This window comes from Mobula birostris, chromosome 12 (assembly GCF_030028105.1).
Source record: "Mobula birostris isolate sMobBir1 chromosome 12, sMobBir1.hap1, whole genome shotgun sequence".
Classification (NCBI taxonomy): domain Eukaryota; kingdom Metazoa; phylum Chordata; class Chondrichthyes; order Myliobatiformes; family Myliobatidae; genus Mobula; species Mobula birostris.
Window position 1 is genome coordinate 73,698,983 of NC_092381.1, and position 23,254 is coordinate 73,722,236.

The 23,254-nt window shown below is 38.2% G+C and overlaps 2 protein-coding genes across 3 annotated transcripts in view; both read right to left on the reverse strand.

Moving 5' to 3' along the window:
• The window catches only part of LOC140206058 (WD repeat-containing protein 47-like), a 59,740-nt gene extending 57,265 nt beyond the window's left edge, over positions 1 to 2,475 (reverse strand). The window contains exon 1 of the mRNA XM_072274139.1: positions 2,083 to 2,475. The gene's annotated coding sequence lies outside the window, so the exon portion shown is untranslated. The remainder of the gene's footprint in view (positions 1 to 2,082) is intronic.
• Positions 2,476 to 6,445: 3,970 nt separating this feature from the next.
• camsap2a (calmodulin regulated spectrin-associated protein family, member 2a) overlaps positions 6,446 to 23,254 on the reverse strand; it is a 180,610-nt gene continuing 163,801 nt past the window's right edge. For both annotated transcript variants that reach the window (XM_072274141.1, XM_072274140.1), the window contains exons 13-17: positions 22,192 to 22,409; positions 19,777 to 19,849; positions 17,340 to 17,455; positions 15,378 to 15,496; positions 6,446 to 14,627 (exon numbers count right to left, since the gene is read on the reverse strand). In XM_072274141.1, the coding sequence (XP_072130242.1) occupies positions 14,325 to 14,627; positions 15,378 to 15,496; positions 17,340 to 17,455; positions 19,777 to 19,849; positions 22,192 to 22,409 (829 nt within the window). In that variant the 3' untranslated portion in view covers positions 6,446 to 14,324. The remainder of the gene's footprint in view (positions 14,628 to 15,377; positions 15,497 to 17,339; positions 17,456 to 19,776; positions 19,850 to 22,191; positions 22,410 to 23,254) is intronic.

Consider the following 23,254-nt stretch of genomic DNA (forward strand, 5'->3'; position numbering starts at 1 on the left):
CTGCCTCCTCAACTCGGAGGAAAACAAACCTAGCTTATCCAGTCTCTTCATAAATAAAACACTCCATCACAGACTAAATCCTGTTGGATCCCTTCTGCACTTTCTTGAGTGCAGAAATGTATTGATTCCAGTTAAGCAATATTGAGTACGATGGCAATTCTCTGACCTGGTTTATGTGCCATCACTGATTAACAAAGATTCACCAAGGACAGTGGGCATAAGCTGAAGGCAGCATACCCTACACAAATCATTTCCCTTCAGGATAACAAAGAAGAATGTAATATCAAATAAGCAAAAAATGCTGGAAATCTAACAAAAACAAAATGCTGTAAATACTCCCCATCAACCTGGACATCTCCCTCTGGCCTACTAACCTCTCCAGATATAACGTCTGAATAAAGAAATTTCTCTTCTCAAGTGATATGCTATTCTGCAATTTTGAACAGCCATTCCCTGTCAAGGGAAAAAGCTTTCAGTGTCAACTCCAAGATCTAAAAAACCTTGTTTCAAAGTAATCATTTCTCTTTCTGTTCAACTTCTCTTCTTTCCCACTGCAGCCAAACTTCAATGTGTCCAATCCAAGTATACCACTTTTCTACGTTGTGATCAATAGTCAATCTTTTGCCCATCAACAATTAAAAAAACAAAATGCTTTCTAAGTAATCCCCTCCACAAACTCCAAATGCCCCAAAACATTTTACAGCCAATTAAGTACTGTACTTTGAAAATTATTGTTTTTTTTTAATACAGTCAGCACTTTGGCATAAAAAGCTCCCGCATTTGGTAATGATATATTGACCTGACAAATTTTGGCCAGTATACCTTCAGCAAGCATCTCTTCTAAAATCCACTTATAGAGAGTGTTCCCACAGTGCTGTTAAGTACAGCGCACAAGCAAAGATGAAATGACTGAAATCAACATGGACAATATCAGTATTTCCATGATAATGACTGTCTCAAAATATTCAATTAAATTTGTAAGGTACAACTCAGATCTGACCATGTGAAATAAAAATAGAATGTTGGAAACACGTAGCAGGTCCAGCAACATCTAAGGAAAGAACAATACTGTTAACATTCCAGGTCAAAAGATCTCATCAAGGCTATCTGACCTGAAACAACACCTGTTTCTTCAGCAGATACTGTCTGGCCTGCTGACTGAATTCTAGCACCTTCTGTTATTTCATACAGTCCTATACTATTTTTCTTTGATCAACTCAAACTTTTCCAGATGTTCAAATACTACTCTGCAATAGAATTAAACCTAAGTTTAGTTCTGCTGGTTATGGCTTCCCTCTTTTCAACCTGAACCAACTGGTCCTGATAATCTGCACTTCTGATTAAAATTCTTTACCTACATTTGCTTTCAAAAATGTTAGAGCTTGAGTCTTGTTGCAACACAAAATGAAAAAATACTGGAAATACTCTGGTCAGCAGTCCTGAAACATCTGTTTCTCTTCCTACAAATGCTGCCTGACGTGGTTTTTACTTTAGATTTCCAGTATTGTCAGTTTTTGTTTTCATTTTTCTACTTTATTGTGGTAATTTCCCATAATACGAAATCTAAAATGTTAACCTGTTTATTTATTTTGGGAGGCAAAAGGTTGATGATAAGGGAGTTATTGAGCAGCGCTACTTTAGTGTGACTTTCCAGCGTGATCCTTATTTGTTTTGGTCCAAATAAATAATTGCAAATTGAAACAAAGACCAAGTCTAGCTTCGTTAATGTGACTAGGCGGGACAAAGACCGATCTCCTCGCCACAGTCGTAGATCGCAGGTTACGGACCGCACGGCCTCACTCCCACCATCCCACTAGGGCATCTCTAACGGTTTCAAGGGACATCAGGGGCATTAGCCCTCCCCAAATCCCGGGACGTGGGGCTTGGGAACTGTCGACAGAATAGATCGGGGCCACACGAAGTCGCCGCCGCGCTAACTTAATCCGGCGGCGGGTTTAGGGTGGGGTTTATAAATGAGATTCCCACAAAGAGGGACTGGCTTCATGCTGGGCCACTGGGCGACCGAGACCATCGCCCTCGCACAACGCACTCACAACTTCAATGAACTGCTGCAATTCATACCCGTCCACTGGCAACTGACTGGAGAGCCCGGCGAGTGGCGTCCTTCGTTCGCCTCGGTTTATCGCCGCTCCCTGTCGACCGTTATTCCTCTCCCCATCGCCGGTGGAGAACGGCCACGGCCCAGCATCAGGGCAGGAAACGCGCAGTGCGCCTGCGCGCCCGTCACCGCAGCAACGAGGCAGCGCGGCCAGTCTTGACAGGTAGGAGGAAGGGCGGATCGGCCGGTCGGGTCGCGAAGGGGCTGGTCCGGGTCGGGTGGCGATGACCGGGCACCGGCCGCCCCGCAAACGAGGCTCGGCCCCGTATGTTGCGGTGGCTAAATAAAAAAAACAATGTGCGGATCGACACGGCAGCAGCGAGACGGAGCTTTGATGAAGAACCTTCCAGATGCGTCCCGCTTACCCGATGACTGCCGCTCGAGCTCGCACGGGGTTGGCGGCGCCGTTGTCCTAGCGCCCGCGCTGCTCGCATCCAATCAGGGTGGCCGCCCGAGCGAACCTTGACTCATCAGATGCCGACTGGATCCATGACACCCCCTTGATCCGACGCTCCCCGCTTTTCCGAGCTGCGCTGTTCGCTCAGCGGTGCTGCTTCTTGCAACGCTGCATCAGTCTTTCCATTTTGTTATGTTCGAAATAGTCTTATCGTAATCTAATGCATTTTCCAACATTTTTTGCTTAACATCTGAGCTTGTACCACGTCCATTTTTCCAGACTGTGTGGGGTCCAGTTTTCTTAATTTATACATAATAATGAGTAACCAGCAGTGATTGTGTAATGGTTGGGAGAGAATAAATCATAAACACAAGAGATACTACAATACTGGAAATCCAAGCAACACACACAAAATGCTGGAGGAAATCTGCAGGTCAGGCAGCATCTATGGGGTTGAATAAGCAGTCGACGTTTCGGTCCGAGCCACCTCCAGCAGGTGTGTGTGTGATAGCTGGACAGTATGTTTAAATCATACATTAAAACAGAAAATGGTTACACTCATCAGGGTAGGCAACACTTGTCATTAGAAACAACATTAATATTTCAGGTTGCCAGCTTTTCATCAAACGAAACGTTTAAGGCAGATGATCAGTCGGCAAGCTACACAAATGGGAGGTGGTGAATGAATTCGGGAGATGAATGCACAGATAAAATCCCGTGTCCAGTAACTTGTATAGCACTTGACTCGTGCTGTCCGTCGCACAAATGTGTGTTGTCCTGTTTACTGCTGTTAATCTGCTTTTTAGGGCACATAATAGCCCTAAAGACTGCACATTAATTTTAACAGTATCGGTTTGTCCATGAAGGACCACTAACATGAAACATTAACTTTATTTCCATCTCCACAGAGGATGTCTGAGCATTTCCGACACTGTTTCTCTTTCAGATTGCTATGGTCTCCACTTTTGTTTCTTCAGCTTGTATCTCACAGTTCCAATTTAAAAAAAATCACATTCAATCTTCTTTCATTATTTCTAATTACATACCTTTTAGCCCAATCGTATGTGCCCTTCTCTGAAGCTCAGAATTCATTTCATTGTGAAGTTTACTCATATGAAAATTTAACACACCAGAACATTAATTGTTTTTTTCTCTTAAAGCCAGAATTTTCTGTTTTACTTCTTCATTTAAAAAAAATCTGTTCATCTGTTATATAATCATTAGCTTACTCACGATTATGTCTAATTGTAAAGAAAAACTGAACTCCACACATGAGACTTCTGGCACAAGTTCAGATGTTAAACAATAAAATATCCCTTAAAATCTTACTAATGTATCAATTAGTAAATGCAAGTTTTTCTGTAAAATTATTTATATACCAAAAGTACAATTTCTAATTTGAAATTCAGGGCAGAACTTTTAATGTGTACCTTTGTACAAAGCCAAACACAAGGAGAAAACCAAGGCTATTTCTGTCCCTGTCCAATGTACATCACCATCACTCTCCTATAATTACACTTGAAATTTGTAATAGGAAAAACATTGAATTTGATTAAAGTGATGCTGAACAATTAGATCCACATACAATTTTTTAGTATATGTTTTTGCACTTTTAAATATCTATTCAATATACATAATTGATTGATTTATTTATTATTATTATTTTATTTTTTTCTCTGCTATGTATTGCATTGAACTACTGCTACTAAATTAACAAATTTCATGTCACATGCTGGTGATAATAAACCTGATTCTGATTCTGAATTTGAAATAGACTCGCATAATATAGTCATATGTTGGGTTTCAAGGGTTTCGAGAAGGAGAATAAGGATATAGAAATTGGGTCTTGGGTAGCAGAATGCATGGTTGCTAATGTTAGATGAAGGAAATAAGGGCTTAATAAAAAGGCCAGAAATGGAACTTGGCAGACATTGTGAAGTGTTATACTGCAGGTCTGGGGGAGGTTACAAACACGGACTTGGATGGACTTCCAACACAAATTTACATTTGGGACATTACTGGACTAAGAGCCAGTGTGAATAGTGGGGAAATAGATCAAATAACTGAGCAAAAGTTAGGATACAGACAATAATTTTGAATTAATTCAAGTTTGGACAGTGGAAATTTAGGACCTGTCCAGGAGAAATCACAATAATTCCAGTCAAGAACATGCCTTTTAAAGAAGACAGATTTAAGTGGTGCCTTTCAAAGACATATGGCATACTCAGGACATTTATTACCAATTAAGTTTTTTTTGAAGTGGAATTACAAGTAGTTACAGGAAATCTGACATTAAATCTGCACACAGGAAGCTCTCACAGACGGCAATGTAATAATGGCAAAATAATCTATGTGGTAATGATTGAGAGATAAATGTTGGCCAGGACTCTGGTTTTTCCCTTTACTCTTCAAAATAGTGACATGAGATCCTTTTATCACCTTCTGAGAGTGGACAGATTTACGTTAACCAAAAGATAACGTGTCTCTCCCGAGGAGATGCAATGACTTGCCAGCTTGGATTATGTCACACTAATTTCTGTTCAACATCCTGAAAAAACATAAATTTGACTTCCTGGAATTTCTTCAGCTTTAATTAAGTGGAAATTTGCTCTTGCAAAAATAAAATAGCAAATAACAATCTGAATTAAATGAGAGCTATGTTTTGCACCAAATGGACAACAGTATAGTGAATTGACACTGGAATTTTCCATGAGGGCAAACTCAGGTTATCCAAAGTAGTGCTCATTCCGCTTCCTATTTTGAAAATGACTATAAATGGCTAATTTTCCTAAAAATAGAATGCTGTTGTACATTAAAATGCTGAACAGTGATCATGAGTGTAAACAATTGGAAATTCGCTTAAATAATTATAGCCTGAGTGAAGTCCTACTTCACATTGCATATTCCACCTTTATGTATGAAAACTAAAACTTCAAAGTATCCATCATTTATGCATATTACGAAGAGCATGCAATCAAGGAGGGTTTTCAGTTTTACCTAATATCGCTGTTATAAAAATGCTTTAAAATATCCAAAGGTATGAGTTTTAATAAAAGAAATAACTTACTAAGAAAACAAAATAAAACATGTTTTCTATTGCACCTAACATCCTGTTTTGGATTAATAGAAATTCACAAAATTTAGATGTACAATTTTTCTGTTGGAGCAGTGCCTAAGATGCTTTTGGCTGGAGTGCATGACTGATGTCACAAAAGTATGAAGAAATGTGGCATAGCACAGATGTACAATGGAAAGTATTCTGATTGGTTGCATCATGGTCTGGTAGGGGAACTCATAATGTATAAGATTGCAAAAGCTTCCAGCTAGTGGTGGACTCAGCCACTTCAATTACAGCACAACTCTGCCCACTGTTGAGGGCATTTATAAGAAGCGATGTCTGAGGAAAGTGACATGCAGCATTAAGGACCCCAACAACTATGTCATGCTTTCTTATTGGGGAGGTACAGGAGTCTGAAGACCCACAATCTCACAGTTCAACCACAAAGTATTTCCCCTACTGCCATCAGGTCCTTGGAGTGACATGAAACACTCTAGTTCTTCCTCAGGCTATATTTTCCTCAACTTGTACTGATGATATACGTTTGTATATATATTTTTGACAATTGTGTTTATAATAGCACAAATACCTTACAGGGAAAAATCAAGTGTACAAGAAAATATTGATGTAATTAATAATTTGTTTCTTCGAAAGACCCTGCAAAACTCCAAGTTAGCACAATTCTGTATGGCAGAATATGAACATTATTATTTATGTTGCAGTGCTAAATTGAAACTTAGTAGTAAATCTAAATTTGAGTACATCTAAATCCATAACAGAAGGAAACACACAGCTAAAAGTAGATTCTTAAGAATATTCCAGTCATAATTTATGCTCTCCAAATAAGACCAAATAATCTCCAAGATCTCATGCTTTATTTGCTTTATTCAAAGAAAAAATATTCCACAGTACTATTGTCTAGCAAACTAAATGATGGCATGACAGAATTAGACAGCACAGCATCCGATAAATTGAAGCAGAGCTCCATTAAAGTGGACAGATTACCAAGTTTGAACATAGAACACACTGTACATTTAGCAATGAAGGCTAAGAAAAGTTTAATAGTTCATTCTGGCTTTAAAAAGCCAAAAGTTTCTGTAACAGTCAACTGAGATAAAACTACAAAGAGAGAAACCAGAAGGTTTCAGTAACTTAATGACTGCCAAAATTACTTTGGATTTCATGTTCTATAAATATAGCCATGATGAAAGCACCAGTGTTTCTGACTGGATGGAAAACCACACTATCCCCAAATGAGCTGTTCCAATAACAACTGTAATTGAATAAAAAAACTACAAGTCTAAGGCATGGACATATACCTCTTTCCATTTCTTTCCTAGACCATAATTCAAAAAATAAAATTATTAAACAAAGACATTAAATTAAAAGTGACTATTCTTGTTTGTGAACACACTGCTCAAGCTTTCTCCAAGTACAATAATTATCTTGTGAATTGCAGTAGTAATGCAAAGTCTTGCCCTTTGTCAATTTATTGCTCCTAAACCCCTTATTAACAGCTTTTGGTTTGACACCTACACTTTAAGAAGAAAGTTATTTTGAAAGCCGTCTTTTAAATATAATTAACATTTGATAATAGGAAACAATATATTTGGGTGGTATACAGTATTTGCATTAACATCCAGATGGGGATCCATAAACAGCATAATGATATACAGATATCAAAAGAGAAAACATCCTGAAATGGTCCTGAATACCTCTGGCACCCAGTAACTGAATGATTTTGGACTAAAGGTCCAAGAGGAGATTACTTGTAACTACTCCTAACATAAAAAATAAGTCACTCAACAGAAAGAGGAAAGTGCAAAGATAGAAGGAACATAAATTATTGGATTTTGTAACCAGGTTTGTTAAAATTCCAAAGTCTGGACAATTTTTGCTTTAATTCAGTTCCTAAAGGTGTTGATCAAATTTGATTAATGGTACTAATTATTTTTTTGAAACAGTTGCCATCCAGGAGCTTTTTCGTGGGCTTAGAACTACATGATTAATTTGCAAAATGTGCTGATCAAAGCAAACTCCTAATGTTGGTTTTATGTACAAGTTCAGCTATACAAATCAATACACAGTTTATGCCTTACATACAACCTCAACTTTGGTAACATGCAGACTGTATTATGAAGTGTTATTTACTGCAATTTCCAAAATTAAATGAGACTCTCAGTTATTGATATACGTCCAATAACTAGGGTTTTGCATATAGTTAACATAAGTACAAAATGAATGCATAAATTATATTTAAATATTAAGATGTTTTGCATATTAATTTTATATCTAAAGGACAAAGCCTCTGAGCAAATAGAAGAGAAACTACAAAGTGATAAAATGCTGAAGCACTGAGCATTCTTTCTCTAGCATGTATAGCATTTCAACTGGCAGACGTTGACTACAGTTGGGCAATGGTCAAGCAAATTGCAGAGGATGGGAGAAAAATCAAGACAATCACTATCTCAGATCACACACAGGAACTGGAGAGTCTCCCCCTTCCTCCCTGCTACAATGATTGCGGCAGCACAATTATCAGCTATGCTGAGCACATGCAGTTTGAGATTTTAAAACGCTTCACATACATGAAACCAGAATTTTGGCTGACAATAATTTCAGTGCACGAATCAAAGAGTTTGTATCTTCACCTGAATATTTTCCCTACTGCTGGACAGCAGGGAAGCATTTCTAAAATTATATGGAAACTCTTCATGTCATATCACATAGTACAGAACATAATTAGAAAGAAACAAAAAAAGATTTTTTATTTCTACCAGCATGCATTTCCTTATCCACAAAACAATATATTTGAAACATGAAATTAGAATGAACATGTAGTATATATTAATCCTATTTAAATTTTCTTTCACACTGCAATATTGATGTTCAATGGTAATTACTTTACCATTCTGCTTAGTTCAATGCAGCACATCCTTGCCCACTGCTGTTAAGTAATGCCACATAAGTTAATGCAAATTTTTAAATCTTCAGTTTTCAATTTATTCTGTTCCAAATACTCTTAGTATGTTAGAAATTGAGAGAAATCAGTGCAATGCCAGACAATTCCTATCGTTTCAGAAGAAAACCAATTATCAAATCACTCAATCTGCAGTTTCTCGTGTAACTGTGCTGGATTTGAAAATACACCTAAAGGTTTGCTGACACATAATTTAAGTGAATTTAGGAAATAAAGGATGACTATGCAAAATGATTTTCTTCAATCACATCTAACTTCTCCAAACTTGAGATGAGGGTCTCTGACAATGATTGCAAGCAGAATGTGCATGGCAAAACCTTAATATTTGTAGAAAAATATTGAAGTAAAAGTAGTAGAAAAACTACAACAATTGTAATCAAATAAATTGTCAGTCATTGTAAATCTGTCTCAGCAGTCCTGTGAAATTGTTCCCTTTTATGGGGCGGGGGGGGAGGTGGAGAAGGACTTCATTTTTAAAGACAAGTTTTTTTTTGTTACACACCCAGCATCTTTTCAATTTAGTCTAGGAAAACTTGCTGTCCAGATTGCAAGTTTTGAAAAACATGGGGAGTAGACTTTCATCGTCAAGGAAGTAGGAGTGGAGATGTGATCTGGCAGAAAGAGTTAGGAAGCTAATCCAGCACATAAGAAAGACCAGTTCAGTATTGGGTGGGCAAGAATTCTAACATGCAAGGCAATATTGAGAGCCAAATGCAAACCCAGGTGACATTGTAACCCATATTTTGGGAAAATATACCATTGTGTATGATGGTTAATTAAGTTGTCCCTTCACCTTTCTGCCTCCATCCAAATCTTCCCAGAAAATAGAAAATCAGATTTGGCAATGGGAATTTTCACAGACTCCATCCAACCTAATGCATTTCATTTTTAATAACTATGCATGGACAAACAAAAAACAAATTCTAGCTTAGTAAATGTGGGAATTGGAAGGTTTGGATACTGAATGATATAACATCATCCATAGCAAAGAAAAAGCAGATTTCCCAGATGTTTTGTGATCAGTTCCAAAACAGTCACCTTTAATTATATCCACTGATAGTATGACTTTTAAAAAATAAATTTATATTAAAAAGAGAATCAATGCCACACATTATTTCAAATTCAGCTAAGAAGCCAAATGTACAAAATTTGATTTTTCCCTTGTTGTCCCCATTCTTTTTCTTGTTGTCCTTGGGAAACAAATTCTTGGAAAACAATACATCGTAAAGCTTACCATTAAAAGATAAAAGTGAATTTCTGAAGAAACCTCTCCAGTTGAAAAATGTAACTGCATTTTAAATAGGTTGTACAGGATAGCAACACTAAAAATTGTTTGCATGCATGTCAATTTAAACCTGTCCTAATCACAACTGATAATGACTCCCATTTTCAGGCAAAGATTGGTAGCAGATAAATTACCAGCTTTTAACGAGAACCTGCAGATGAAAACTGCAGCAAAAGAAATCATCACTACAAAAATGCCGGAAATGGAAAGCGGCAGTAAATTGGAAATGCACAGTCAAGCACAAATATAATCTCAGCATTACAAACTGCTGCTCTAATCATGTTCAACACAAATTAAAAGTTTCACATATTCTCTCCCTAAGAACCTCCTAATTGTGCTGATATGGCTCCCAATTAAAAACGATCACCTTTAGGAACTATTTATTCCCTTTCCTTAAAACCTGACATCTAGTCTCCCAACTTGTTCCCTCACTGAGTGGGCCAATCTTACTTTAATTCAAAAACTCAAAGTTCATTATTTTTTTAAGATACTAGAGCAACTAATTCAAACTTTTAATGTTCATTTTCCTGGTTAACAACATTTTTTTAAGATGATTGATTTACTGATTTGGTTGTGAAAATGGACTACTGCAGGATAATGGGCATTTGGATACTTAGGAAATAAAAGGGTAACACGTAGAATATAGGCAATTTAAAATTAAACAAAAACAGCAGTAAGGAAAATAATGGCAAATGGAAAAGAAGAAAGACTCCTAATGTTTATTTTTAAATAGTTTAACACTGTACATTTTAATATAACATCTCCAAAGACCTTTTAGTAAGATGTACAAATACATAATTAGAAAAGAAACAAATCTGGAAAATTGATGGATAGAGACAGAATTCAATGTAACTGAAATTGCCAGGATTTGCTGGCACTGAAAACTTTAAAAATGTAACAGAAACCATTTTACTAATCTAACTGGCCAAATGGTCATGAACTACACCATAGAACAAAGTTTAGAATTTCATTATACCAGTGCCATTTCAGCAATTACTTCTGTTGCTAGGTTTAAAATTATTGTCTGCTGTAACTATATACACAGCAAACTTTCATAAACTACTGTGCAACAAGAAAGATTTGCTCAAGTTATTTATGGAAAAACCTAACATGTCTGACAGAAAGGAAGTCAAAAGGAGCAGGAGAAAGAAAGCAAATGCTTGAAGGCAAAAGCTAAGATCAAGCGAGCCATGAAAATGTAAACCTGTCAGAACAGCACTCCATGGCTCCATAGACTGCTAAAAAGATATGAAGCTATTCAAGAAATAGATGCCGGTAAAATCTTTCCATCGTCATGGGCAGCAATACTGGTATATATAAGTGAGCAGATAAACTCAAGAAAGGGTTTGTGGCACAGAAATAACTTGTCATACCAGGAAAAAAATATTATAGGAGAATGTAGTGAGTTTCCATGGAAGTGTGATCAAATCATAGCCTCTTCATGCAGGATGCATGAAATTTCATATAAGATCTGTTAGTGATATTTTGAAATCAACTGAAGCAAGACACATCATTTCCAATTTTTAGATTCCAAATACATTAGACTGAAACAAAGCGAAACCTTGGATTGAACACAGAAATGCAAGGGGGACGGGGCAAAGAATGTCTACATTATGGACAGGGGTAAAGATGGCTACCAGTTGATAACACATAGGGAGAGATATAATTAGTTTATCGCATAGGTGAGAGTCATAATACATGGCAAGGAGATTGAAGGAAGGGGGAAATAGAATAGCAGCATGTTTGTCAAAAGGGATGATGAGTGTTGTTGTCATAAATGAAACAAACCAAGACCTCAGATGGACAGTACTGTGCAAAAGTCTTCGGCACATATTATATATATGTATCTAGGGTGTTTAAGACTTTTGTTATGTCATGTATTACATTGTACTGCTGCAAAAAAAAAATTGATTTTGTGCCATTTGTGAGTGATGATAAACCTGATTCTGATTGGGTCTCTATTGTTGACTGAAACAGGGAAGGGGGACAGGGAAAGGGGAATCATGTTTGGGAAAAGAAGGATGATGGGAGAGAGCAGAAAGCACCCCAGAGAGACATTCTGTAATTGTCAATAAACCAATTGTTTGGAATCAAATGACCTTGTCTGGTGTGTCTGCACCCATGCCACACCTCACCCTTGGCACTCCTTATTTTCCACCTATCCCACACCCCTCCCTCTGCACTCCACCTTCACCATTCCCAACATCCCTTACTCCCACCAGATTTACAAACTTGCTCTCTGCTCCACTCTGACTAATACAAAAGGCACCCTATATATGTGCCTAAAGCTTTTGAACAATATTGTAAATAAAACACAGCATGAGGAATCAAGAGGCATTCATCAAGATGGACCGAGATACAGACATGAAATAAAATGGTCAGGATAACCCAATCATGGGGAATGTGGCAAGAATTCTGAAGCTGTTGACAGTAAAATATAAAAAACCTTAAAAGTCTTATAAGCAATTACTCTGCATTATTAAATTTTTAAAAATTAAGAACAGTGTTTATACAACTGGTCAAATTTTAGAAACACTTAGTATGTTGAAAAAGTTGTTCCACTAAAAGAATTATACTAAATAGAAATTAACAAGTTCTGTTAGCAGGGAAATTAGGGTATAGAGAAAAAAATCATATGGCTAAAGAAAATGCAGTGAGAATTTTCTTTGGCTGGGGATGTGGGCATGAGAGTATTCGTGTGCAATTGACTCATCAGACAAAAGAAAAATATTTTGCTTTTTCTGGAATGATGCTAAGGCGTATTGTGCAAAAGAAACAAGATTATAGATTAATACTCCACAATATTCTAGAGCAGCCCATTTTAGAAGTTACAACAGCTGAGCAATTTGGAATGGCATGTGAAAAATCAATAAATTTTCCATTTGCGGGAAATTTAAATCTGATATAAAAATCAGTAAATACCAGGAAATTCAACAGTTCTGATGGTATTTTTATGGGAAGAGAAAACTGAATCAGTGTTTCAGGTCAAAGTGTTTTTGACAAACAGCTGTGGATCTTCAATGTTTCCTTCTCACAAATGTAGTCTGATCTAGTGTATTTCCAGCATTTTCTGTTTTTACCTTGGAATGGCATATGGCTCGTCACCATCGTGCATAGTCTCCGGTTTCAGTGGCGCACAAAAATACTTTAATTAATTGTAACATGCTGTTACTTTCCAACAAATTAAAATTAGCTGGAATATACTAAAAACCAATACATGCAATTTACAAATGGAATGAATTCTGAAAAGATGGGAATGTAAGTTGTGCTTCTCCAGCTGTGAGTTTTTTTACCACTCAAAAAAGACACAAGGATCAATAGTCCAACTACTTTTCTAACTATGTAATTAAAACAATTAAAAAGTCTACTTCCTTTACCACTTTCATTACTTTTTCCCTCAAGTCAACTTATTTTGACACACTGTCTAATGCCACTACAACTGATCTGATGTTAGATTTTAGCCTCTACATCTATTCATTACTGACAGTACAACAACAATTATTAGCCATTCTGGATGTACAGGGTACACTGTGGCTGTTAAAATCAAGTAAAAAAGCAGAATCAGCAAGCAAACACCATTCCTCATGAGACAACTGGTTTGCATATCCATAGCAGAAGCACTGGGATTGCCAGCACAGGTTTTAAGGATTCTTGCCATATCTTTAAAGAACTGGAGTGGAAATTTGTCCTACATCACAATATAGTAGTGTATGCATGTTGTACTCCACTTCAAGAAATTCAGTTCCACTGAAATCATTGGAGCCAAATGTGAGCACACATGAATTTATTGCCTTCAAGAGAGGACAAATTTCTACTTTTTCATGTTAATGATGCTGTACTTCTAACACTGAAAACCTAAGAATTTTTTGGGTTACCTTGTAATACTGTTATAAAACCTGCTTCAAACATATATTCTGGATCAGTGCCAGGCCAGTAGCTTTGTATTTAAGTAAATCAATGCAATATAGCACTCTTTTGCACAAATCAGCTAACATCAGCACCTTTATGCAGATGTGGCTAATACTGAAGAACAACAAATATTAACGACTGAATGATATAAAAGACCTACCCTTTAAAACAGGAGCCAAATTGTATGACAGTTGTAAAAACATAAAAAATGTGAACAGGGCAAAAAAGTGTTACTGACTAGTTTAAATATGTATCATTCAGATTAACGATTCTCCAGTGTACCAAACGAGTTATGGTAGTGATGTTACAAATTGTCAATTTGCATGATCAAGCTAAAAAAAATTACAATGAATCATTTTACCTCTACTTGTAACAGTGATGTCCTTCTAAGACCCCTAACCTATACATTCCAGTTGTGCACATTAAAAGCAGAGTTTGGTGTCCAGTTTCAACTGTATGTACTAATTTATAAACATAAGGAATGCTCTGGGCAACTAAAAAACCCCTTGTCCTCAGGAAGTTACGATGAAGTGCAATTGCTTAATGCCATTACTACTTTCATGACGGCTGTCCTCACTAGGACCTAGGAGTGAGCTTTTTGGGAGTGTTTGGTCTCTTATGCTGCCACAGATGGCCGTGGATGATTATTGCGTCCACACAGGCAGATAATGATTTGGCAGGAATGCGACTAAACTGCTTGCGATCTGAGTTGTATTTGTAGAGTCCCTCAATCATTTTCCTTCCAATGTTTTTGGGTCCTATTCCTGCCAACTTAGTGATTTCTTCAGTTTCAGGATTGTAGGTATAGAGTGATCGGAATTGGCAACTGGCGTCCCGGAAAAGGATCAGAAAGTTATTTGCTTCAGAATTTTCCATTTCCTAAAAATACAAAAATATAGCCATAAGAATACATTTTTGAAAGAACCTTTGAATATATTGTATTACAAAAATATTGATCAACTTTTTCTACAAACACAGTGAGGCAAGGTCACACAACAATGCTCTTTGTACGAAGAGGAACCTGTCTGCACATTAAACTAAATATATGCCTTAGCTAAAATGGCGCAGGAGTTGCACTTGAAGATTTTCAATTCAAAGATCAGACTGTATACATAAAAAAAGACTGTTGAAATTTGGAAAAGGCAAATCATGGGAAATAGCTAAACGTAGCAATATATAGTGTGCTCCACCCACTGCGTTTTTCACACTGTGATGATTTGCAGTAAAATGAATAAGCTTTTTCCATGACCAAAGAAGATACAATTTGAGTGTGATACACTACTTCAGTTCAGCTAGGAAATATGAATGTAAATAGCAATGTGGCACTTGAACTGAGGGGCCTGTGAGGCCATTTCAGAGAGTAGTTAAGAATCAAGCCCATTGTTGAGAACATACTAGCCTGTTCCCTATTGGAACAGTTCTTTTTAAATGATAATTGAGTATTTGATGGCCATCATAATTGATATTAGTTTAATTTTTCCATTTCAAAAATTATTAATATAAAACTCAGTAGAATTTGAACTCAAGTCCATAAATTGCTAGTCCAGTAAGTTAACTATGATATTATTGCATCTAGGAGTTTGAGCTATTAAAATATATAAAATTAGAAATTTGAAATTCCAATCTTACCGCAAGTATTTTGTTCTTCTGATTTTCATTGACTTTCCCAGCTAAACAGCAGTGGGAGATTGCATTATGAATTATATGTTTGTTAGATTTTGCACTGGGTTCTTTGTATAATCTTGGTCCTGTAAAAGTAAACAAGACAAATTAATGTACCGAAAGAACAAATCAAATGTCTCCTTACGTTAAGTCAAAAGGTTAATTTAGTACTATATGAGGATAAAAGGAAGAAATTCTGCTTCTTAAACATAGCTTCTTGTTTTAATTATCCAATGACCACATTCTAAGTAGAAAAATATAATTTGCATAAAAAGAAGAATGTTCATTTGTAGTTATGTCAATCCTGAAAGCAGAGTATTTAAATGAAATATAATGCCTTAATTCCAAAAAAAACTTCGATACATTCCGATCACAAACAAGAGAATATCTGCAGATGCTGGAAATTCAAGCAACACACACAAAATGCTGGAGGAACTTGGCCCGAAACGTTGACTGTTTACTCTTTTCCAGAGATGCTGCCTGGCCTGCTGAGTTCCTCCAGCATTTTGTGTGTGTTGCTTGGATACATTCCAAGTTCAGACTGATGTGCACCCTGGAGGAGAATTTGTGTGTGGTAACACCTCATGAAGTATGCTGCTCTTGTTCTTACTGATATTACAGGGAGTAACTGGGAGCAGGTGGCTAAGAAGCCATGAGTTACTAAAGTCCATTTTTCAGACCATTTGTTCTGCAGTTATGTTGTGCTGGATGCGAAATGAATACACTGTTAAAGTTGATGATGGCCATCTGTCCAACTGGCTACTTTTTTTTAAATCTCAGATGTAATTAAGTTTGCATTTTTCCAACTAATCTGGTCAAAGAAACTCATTTCTATTTTGTCAATAATGGTAAAAATTTGGAAGCCAGCTAGTCAACCACTGGCTGGAGAATACACAACTTCTGCACTGCTCAAGGCCACAATTTTCTCTCCAGTTAATACTTCTGATCTTCAACTATCCCATTCCCCCAAACTACACCCCCAGGATAAGCAAGATTGGGGATTTTGGCAATGCTAGTTGAATGAAAAGAGGAAATGCTTAAGCTTCTATTCGAAAAGGAGTATGATCATCACTTAGCAAATATATGGAAATGAACAATGGTCGATCAAGAAGGAATATTCTCACATCTGACATCACTGAAGCCATTGAAGAAAAGTGCAATAACAGAGCAGCATGATACGAACTAGCAAATCTGCCTTGAATTCAAAGGCAGTCACTTATTACTCTTCCTTCTTTTTGAGAATTCATACCATTTGGACCAAGGCCATCATGAGAACTGGACATGATAGGCGCTGTTGAAATTCAAACTAAGTCTACGTTTTGATCATTAGCAAGTTGAGCTCCACCGGACTTTCATGAACATTATTTGTCATATTGCTAATGAAAATAGTAGATTGATGAGTTGTAATTGGCCAGATTGAATTTGTTCTTCTGTGGACAGATCATAGACAGATAACATTGCACACTGATACTTAACTGTATCAAAAGGTCGGTTGCACATGTATCTGGTTCTGGATTACCATTAGCAGCATATTGTTAGAGATGATACTAGGTTAAGTATTCAGTGCACTGATCTCTTTTTTTGTCAGCTCTGTGGTTGAAGTCCGGCTAAAAGCATGGAGGGAATCTCAAAGGTGTTGGAGATGCTTAATCCACTCTGCATTTCTAGTTGAAGACAAGGGAGAATGAAGCATCTACAATTTTTGCACCATGATTTCAGAATAGGGATGTTCTTTACTTACTTAACTGTACAGTACAATATATGACTACATTTGTCTGGACAGCTAATGCTTGATCAGCTGAGTCAAACATCCTATTCTGGGCTACTTATTCTGCGTGATTCTTTGTAAACTCACCTTGACAACCTTTTCACATGTTGAATGACTGAAAGTAAAAGGCTGCAATGGGAAAACATTACCAAGCTCTATACCTGTGTACTCTGTTGCAGAAGCAACTGATGAAGTTGTTGAGTCATTCTCCCAGTCTTTTTCACCATTCCGATTGGCAGAGCAAGCTGGAGACATAAATCCATCAACTGATTCTGTTCTGGATATTTAAATTAGGAAAAGAATTGTTTTCAATCAATACAGCATACACTTTTACCACCAATGCAACACACTGCAAATAGCAGATGACTTATTTTAGTGAAAAAGTAATCAAGCGTGTTGAAATTTTATTATTCTTTATTCCTTTCAGTATCATAATACATTGAGTCTATTATACAATGATAATCAAGCATAGTGCATAATGAAATAAATTTTACACAATCGTTTAGATCAGTGGTCCCCGGGCCGCAAAGCATGTGCTACCGGGCCGTGAGGAAACTATATGATTTGGCGATATAAGTCAGCTGCACCTTTCCTCATTCCCTGTCACGCACCATTGAGCTTGAATGCACACGAGGTCATTAACCGCGCATCGTCCATGTTAGAGCGGGAAGAAGGTAAACTCCTCAAGCTTGTAAATGACGGCAGGCTGAAAAGTATGTTTGACATAACATCTCTGCCGGCATTCTGGATCAAAGTCAAGGCTAAGTATCCTGAGATAGCTATGAAAGCACTGAAAACGTTGCTGCCATTTCCAACATATCTCTGCAATGAATGTCACGAAAATTAAATTGCGGAATAGACTGAACATAAGGAATCCCCTTTGAGTATCGTTGGCTCCCATCACCCCTTGATGGGACTGTCTCGTTGCAGGGAAACAAGCCCAGGGCTCCCACTGATTCAGTGATATTGGTGTGTTGCAATGATTTTATATGTTCATACGGGGAAAATATGCACTGTGTGTTTAATGTCCAAACGTTACTTAAAATGTTATGATGCTATTGACTTATAAGTGACTTATCACTATAGTCATGCGAGGAAAATATGCGCTGTGCGTTTAATATTAAATTCGTTAAGATAAACCCTTTTAGAAAGGGAATTGAGTGTGTTAGCCACTTATAAGTGACTTATAGTTCTTATCACCTATATTCCGATACAGAATCGTCAAAAACGACTTGTAGAAAAAAAAATCGGCACGTACAACATGCATGCGCACTGGTGCCCGCGCAAGGCTTCATGGTCATGGTAGTCTTCTCGGGGTAAACACAATGTATTTGACGGTTACTCTTGTCCGTTGGCAACCCTACCCTACCCCCCCCCCCCGGGCAGCAAGAATACTGTCAATAATAAACCGGTCCGCACTGCAAAAAAGGTTGGGGACCCCTGGGTTTAGATTGCCTTAGGACGAGTTGCAAAACATTGAGACATTCTATATTGTCTTTTTCTACAGACCATTCTATGCCTTTAAGTGTTTAACTTATCAGAATTCAGCACTCCAAATGTCATTAATAAAAATTATTTGCCCTTAAAGATAGTCAGGCAATTATATTGTTTACTTGAATAATGATAAGGTAACAAGGGAATGTTTGGAAGCAGAGGACTAATTACACCTTTGAAAATATTGCATGTATTTATCCAAGTTGCTTCACCAGTTAGAACATAGAACATTACAGCACCATACGGGCCTTTTGGCCCATGATGTTCTGCCAACCTTTTAAGCTATTGCAAGCTCAATCAGACCCTTCCCTCCCACATAGCCCTCAATTTTTCTTTCATCCATTTGCCCATCTAAGAGTCTCCTAAATGTTCCTAATACATCTGCTTCTACCACCAGCCATGGAAGTGCATGTCATGCACTTACCATTGTGTAAAAAGCCTACTTCAGATGTTCCTCTCCCTCCTCTCCTCAAATCACTTTAAAATTATGCCCCCTCATATTAACTATTGCTGCCCTAGGAAAAGTCACGGGCTATCCACACTATCTATGCCTCTTACCATCATGTACAACTTATCTAGTCACCCTTCATCTTCCTTTGCCCTAGCTCACTCAACGTACCCTCATAAGACATGCTCTCTAAAGCTTCCACATCCTTCCAATAAGGACACCAGAACTGAACACAGCACTCCACAACTGATTACCTGTTCCAAGATTTTAAGATACTTTCCATACTTCATGATTGAAGTGTTTCCTAGTAGTAATTTAGCTGTCTTTTTTGTGACATCATATTCTTCATTTCTTCAGACAATTTTTGTCACAAGTTCACTTTAGAGATTAGGTTAATATTTTAATGTAATGTTTTAAATAGTAACAATGTAATACCTGATCAAATAAATCTATTTTTAGTGATGTTAGCATTGTGAAAGAGTCCTAAGAACCCTTACAAGAGCCTCAATCAAACAAAATTAAATACCAAGCCACAAGTGGGCAAATTAGGACATGCGACCCATTTTCTCAGAGCTACTAAAATCTGTTCCCCAAATATGAAAGCAAGCAATTGTCTTAATGCTAAAGAATTAAGTGCCTAGTATGACTATTCTTACCTGGGAGATTTTTTTCCTGAATGTACACTGTCAGCGTCTGTTGTGTTCAGTGATGCCAAAGACAGGCAGGACACTAGAAAAGAGTGAGCACATGAGTCAACACGAATATAAAACAGCTAAGCAGCAAATTTACTTCTTTAAAGTACTATTCACTTGTTTCTGTGAAAGAGCATTGTCTGAGGGGCAGGGTGTAAGGAAAAACTTAATGTGGTTCCTCCTTGTTATATGCTAAAATAAAATGGAAGACTGTAAGACAAAACAGTGTTAGCTTGGAGTGGGATTGAGAAAGTACAAGAGAACCAGTCCAAAGCGATGTTTTGAGAAAGTTAAGGGAGTACAAGTCTATAGCCATAACAGTGGAAAATGGTGAAAAACATGCTTTTTCAGGGGAAGGTGAGGTCATTGTGAAGGTGCAGGTACCAAATGCATGAAAAAGTACCAGTGTGAGGGGTTTTGAAGGGGCATAAAGGGCACCTTCTTGGTGCAAGGGTGAAGAGACTTTTCTCCTAGGCTAGGTCATGGCTGATGGCTAATAACAGTGCGTCAAGAGTCAGAGTATGTTGAGTCAGTTAGACAGAGACAGTGAGAGAGACAGACAGAGAAAGAAAGAAAAAAAAACAGGCTGTGTGTGAGCAACATTCACAACATGCTGGAGGAATTCAGCAGGTCGGGCAGCATCCGTGGAAAAGATTGGTCGACATTTCGGGCTGGAACCCTTCATCAGGACTGTAGAGGGAAGGGGCAGAGACCCTATAAAGAAGGTGGGGGGAGGGTGGGAAGGAGAAGGCTGGTAGGTTCCAGGTGAAAAACCAGTAAGGGGAAAGATAAAGGGGTGGGGGAGGGGAGGCAGGGAGGTGATAGGCAGGAAAGGTGAAGAAAGAATAGGGGAAAACACAATGGGTAGTAGAAGGAGACGGAACCATGAGGGAGGTGGTAGGCAGCTGGGGGAGGTGGCAGAGTGGAATAGGGATAGGGGAAAGGAGGGGGAGGGAATTACCAGAAGTTGGAGAATTCTATGTTCATACCAAGGGGCTGGAGACTACCTAGACGATATATGAGGTGTTGTTCCTCCAACCTGAGTTTAGCCTCATCATGGCAGTAGAGGAGGCCATGTATGAACATATCTGAATGGGAATGGGAAGCAGAGTTGAAGTGGGTGGCTACTGGGAGATCCTGTCTGTTGTGGCGGATGGAGCAGAGGTGCTCGACGAAGCGGTCCCCCAATCTGCGTCGGGTTTCACCGATGTAGAGGAGGCCGCACCGGGATCACTGGATGCAATAGATGACCCCAACAGACTCACAAGTGAAATGTTGCCTCACCTGGAAGGACTGTTTGGGGCCCTGAGTGCTACACCTGTCCCTACACCTCCTCTCTTGCCACCATTCAGGGCCCCAAACAGTCCTTTGTCGAGCACCTCCGCTCCTCTACTGCCATGATGAGGCTAAGCTCAGGTTGGAGGAGCAACTCCTCATATACCATCTAGGTAGTCTCCAGCCCCTTGGTATGAACATAGAATTCTCCAACTTCCAGTAATTCCCTCCCCCTCCCTTCCCCCATCTCTATGTCACTGTCCCCTCCCCCAGCTGCCTATCACCTCCCTCATGGTTCCGCCTCCTTCTACTACCCATTGTGTTTTCCCCTATTCTTTCTTCACCTTTCCTGCCTCTCACCTCCCTGCCTTCCCTCCCCCACCCCTTTTCTTTCCCCTTACTGGTTTTTCACTTGGAACCTACCAGCCTTCTCCTTCCCACCCTCCCCCCACCTTCTTTATAGGGCCTCTGCCCCTTCCCTCTACAGTCCTGACGAAGGGTTCCGGCCCGAAATGTCGACCAATCTTTTCCACGGATGCTGCCCGACCTGCTGAGTTCCTCCAGCGTGTTGTGAGTGTTGCTTTGACCCCAGCATCTGCAGATTATTTTGTGTTTAGGCTGTGTGTGAGGTTGTCAGATCCATGGCCCCTTCCAAATCAGCTTTCTTAGTGAATGATAAGTATTATTTTGATTTCTGTACTGCTACTACTGTAGACATTTGTTTTTTTCTTCCTGAATTACATTTGTGCTAATTCTAACAAATTGTTTTCTTGTGGTCTTGAACTTTGTTTGCGAATACCTGAAGCTGAACCAGGAAAGAACGTATAACAAGTTTTAACGTAATTTTCATTTACACAGGGATGGGGTAAGACAGAGGGTGGGAGACGGTGAGAATCTGAAAGCAAAACCCATCATCACACCCACCTTTTCACTCCAGGACACTAATGGGTCTTCCGCTGATGTATGGCCTCTTTTGCGTAACCTGTTATCTTTCTACATTGGCAGTTGCACTCAATGACATTAATAAACTCTAAAAATGATTTACGAATAATTGACTCCATCTCCAATGGAAGAAGGTCCTTAAAAATGAAAGCTATTAGTTACCTGCTGATGACCTAACAGGTGTTCGTGGACTTGATGGATCCTCTCGAAAAGATCTCGGCCGAGCTTTCTTCAGTTTCAGACTAGTAGGACGAGGTTTTATCACATTATCCATGTCCTTCATCAGTTTCAACTGCTTTTTCCTTAGATATTCTTGTTTGATGAATTCTCTGCGTGACCTTTCGTCTTCCTTCCTTTGTCGTTCTTCTTCAGCTTTGAGTCTGTGGAATGTTCAAGATACAAAACACTCACATTTGTCAGCATTCTCTTCACAACCTTAAACTTCAAAGTGCTTCACAGTCGATGACATACTTCTGAATTGAGGCAACTCATCAAACAAGGAACCACAGCAGCCAATATAGATGCAGCAAGTCAGCAATACTTACAGTGAGCATTTAAAAAATGTATTTTCTGAACACTCCAATGAAACTGCCATCAGATATTATACCCAAGAAATAAGATTAAACTTTCTTTTAATATTTCACACCAAAGATGCTATTTCCAGAAGTACACCAATCTTTTACTACTCAAGAGAAGATCAGCTTTGACCCTGGATGACGTAAGGAGCGCCCGGAGGACTATTACCATTGAGGTGACGTAAACAGCACAGTCAGTTGTTAAAGGTGGGTCAAAATTTCATGAAATGGTCTGCTGCTGCCTAGTTCTTCCATTGCATTCAATATATTTGAATCATAGAAACAAAAGCTATGATATTGTGGAAATTAGATCCACTTGATCAGAGCTGCAATGGACATAAATAATGTAATCATTGTTACAAACACAGCCCATCATACAGTTAAATCAGTTGGTAGCAGAGTAATCAACCTGCTAATGGATCCAAAAGAAATAATGCCCTTGAATTTCTTTAAAAATTTTTTTTATCAGTTTGTATTGTTCGCAGGATTCTACAAATTTGAATGACTTCTACAGTTTTATAGTTTAATAAGCAATTCCTCTAATTTATTTTCAGCATTCTCTCAGGCAAGAAATTATTGTATTATTATGAAATAACACAGTGACTTCTTGCCCAGGAGAAACTAGCAATTAGCACAGTGCTATTGCAGCA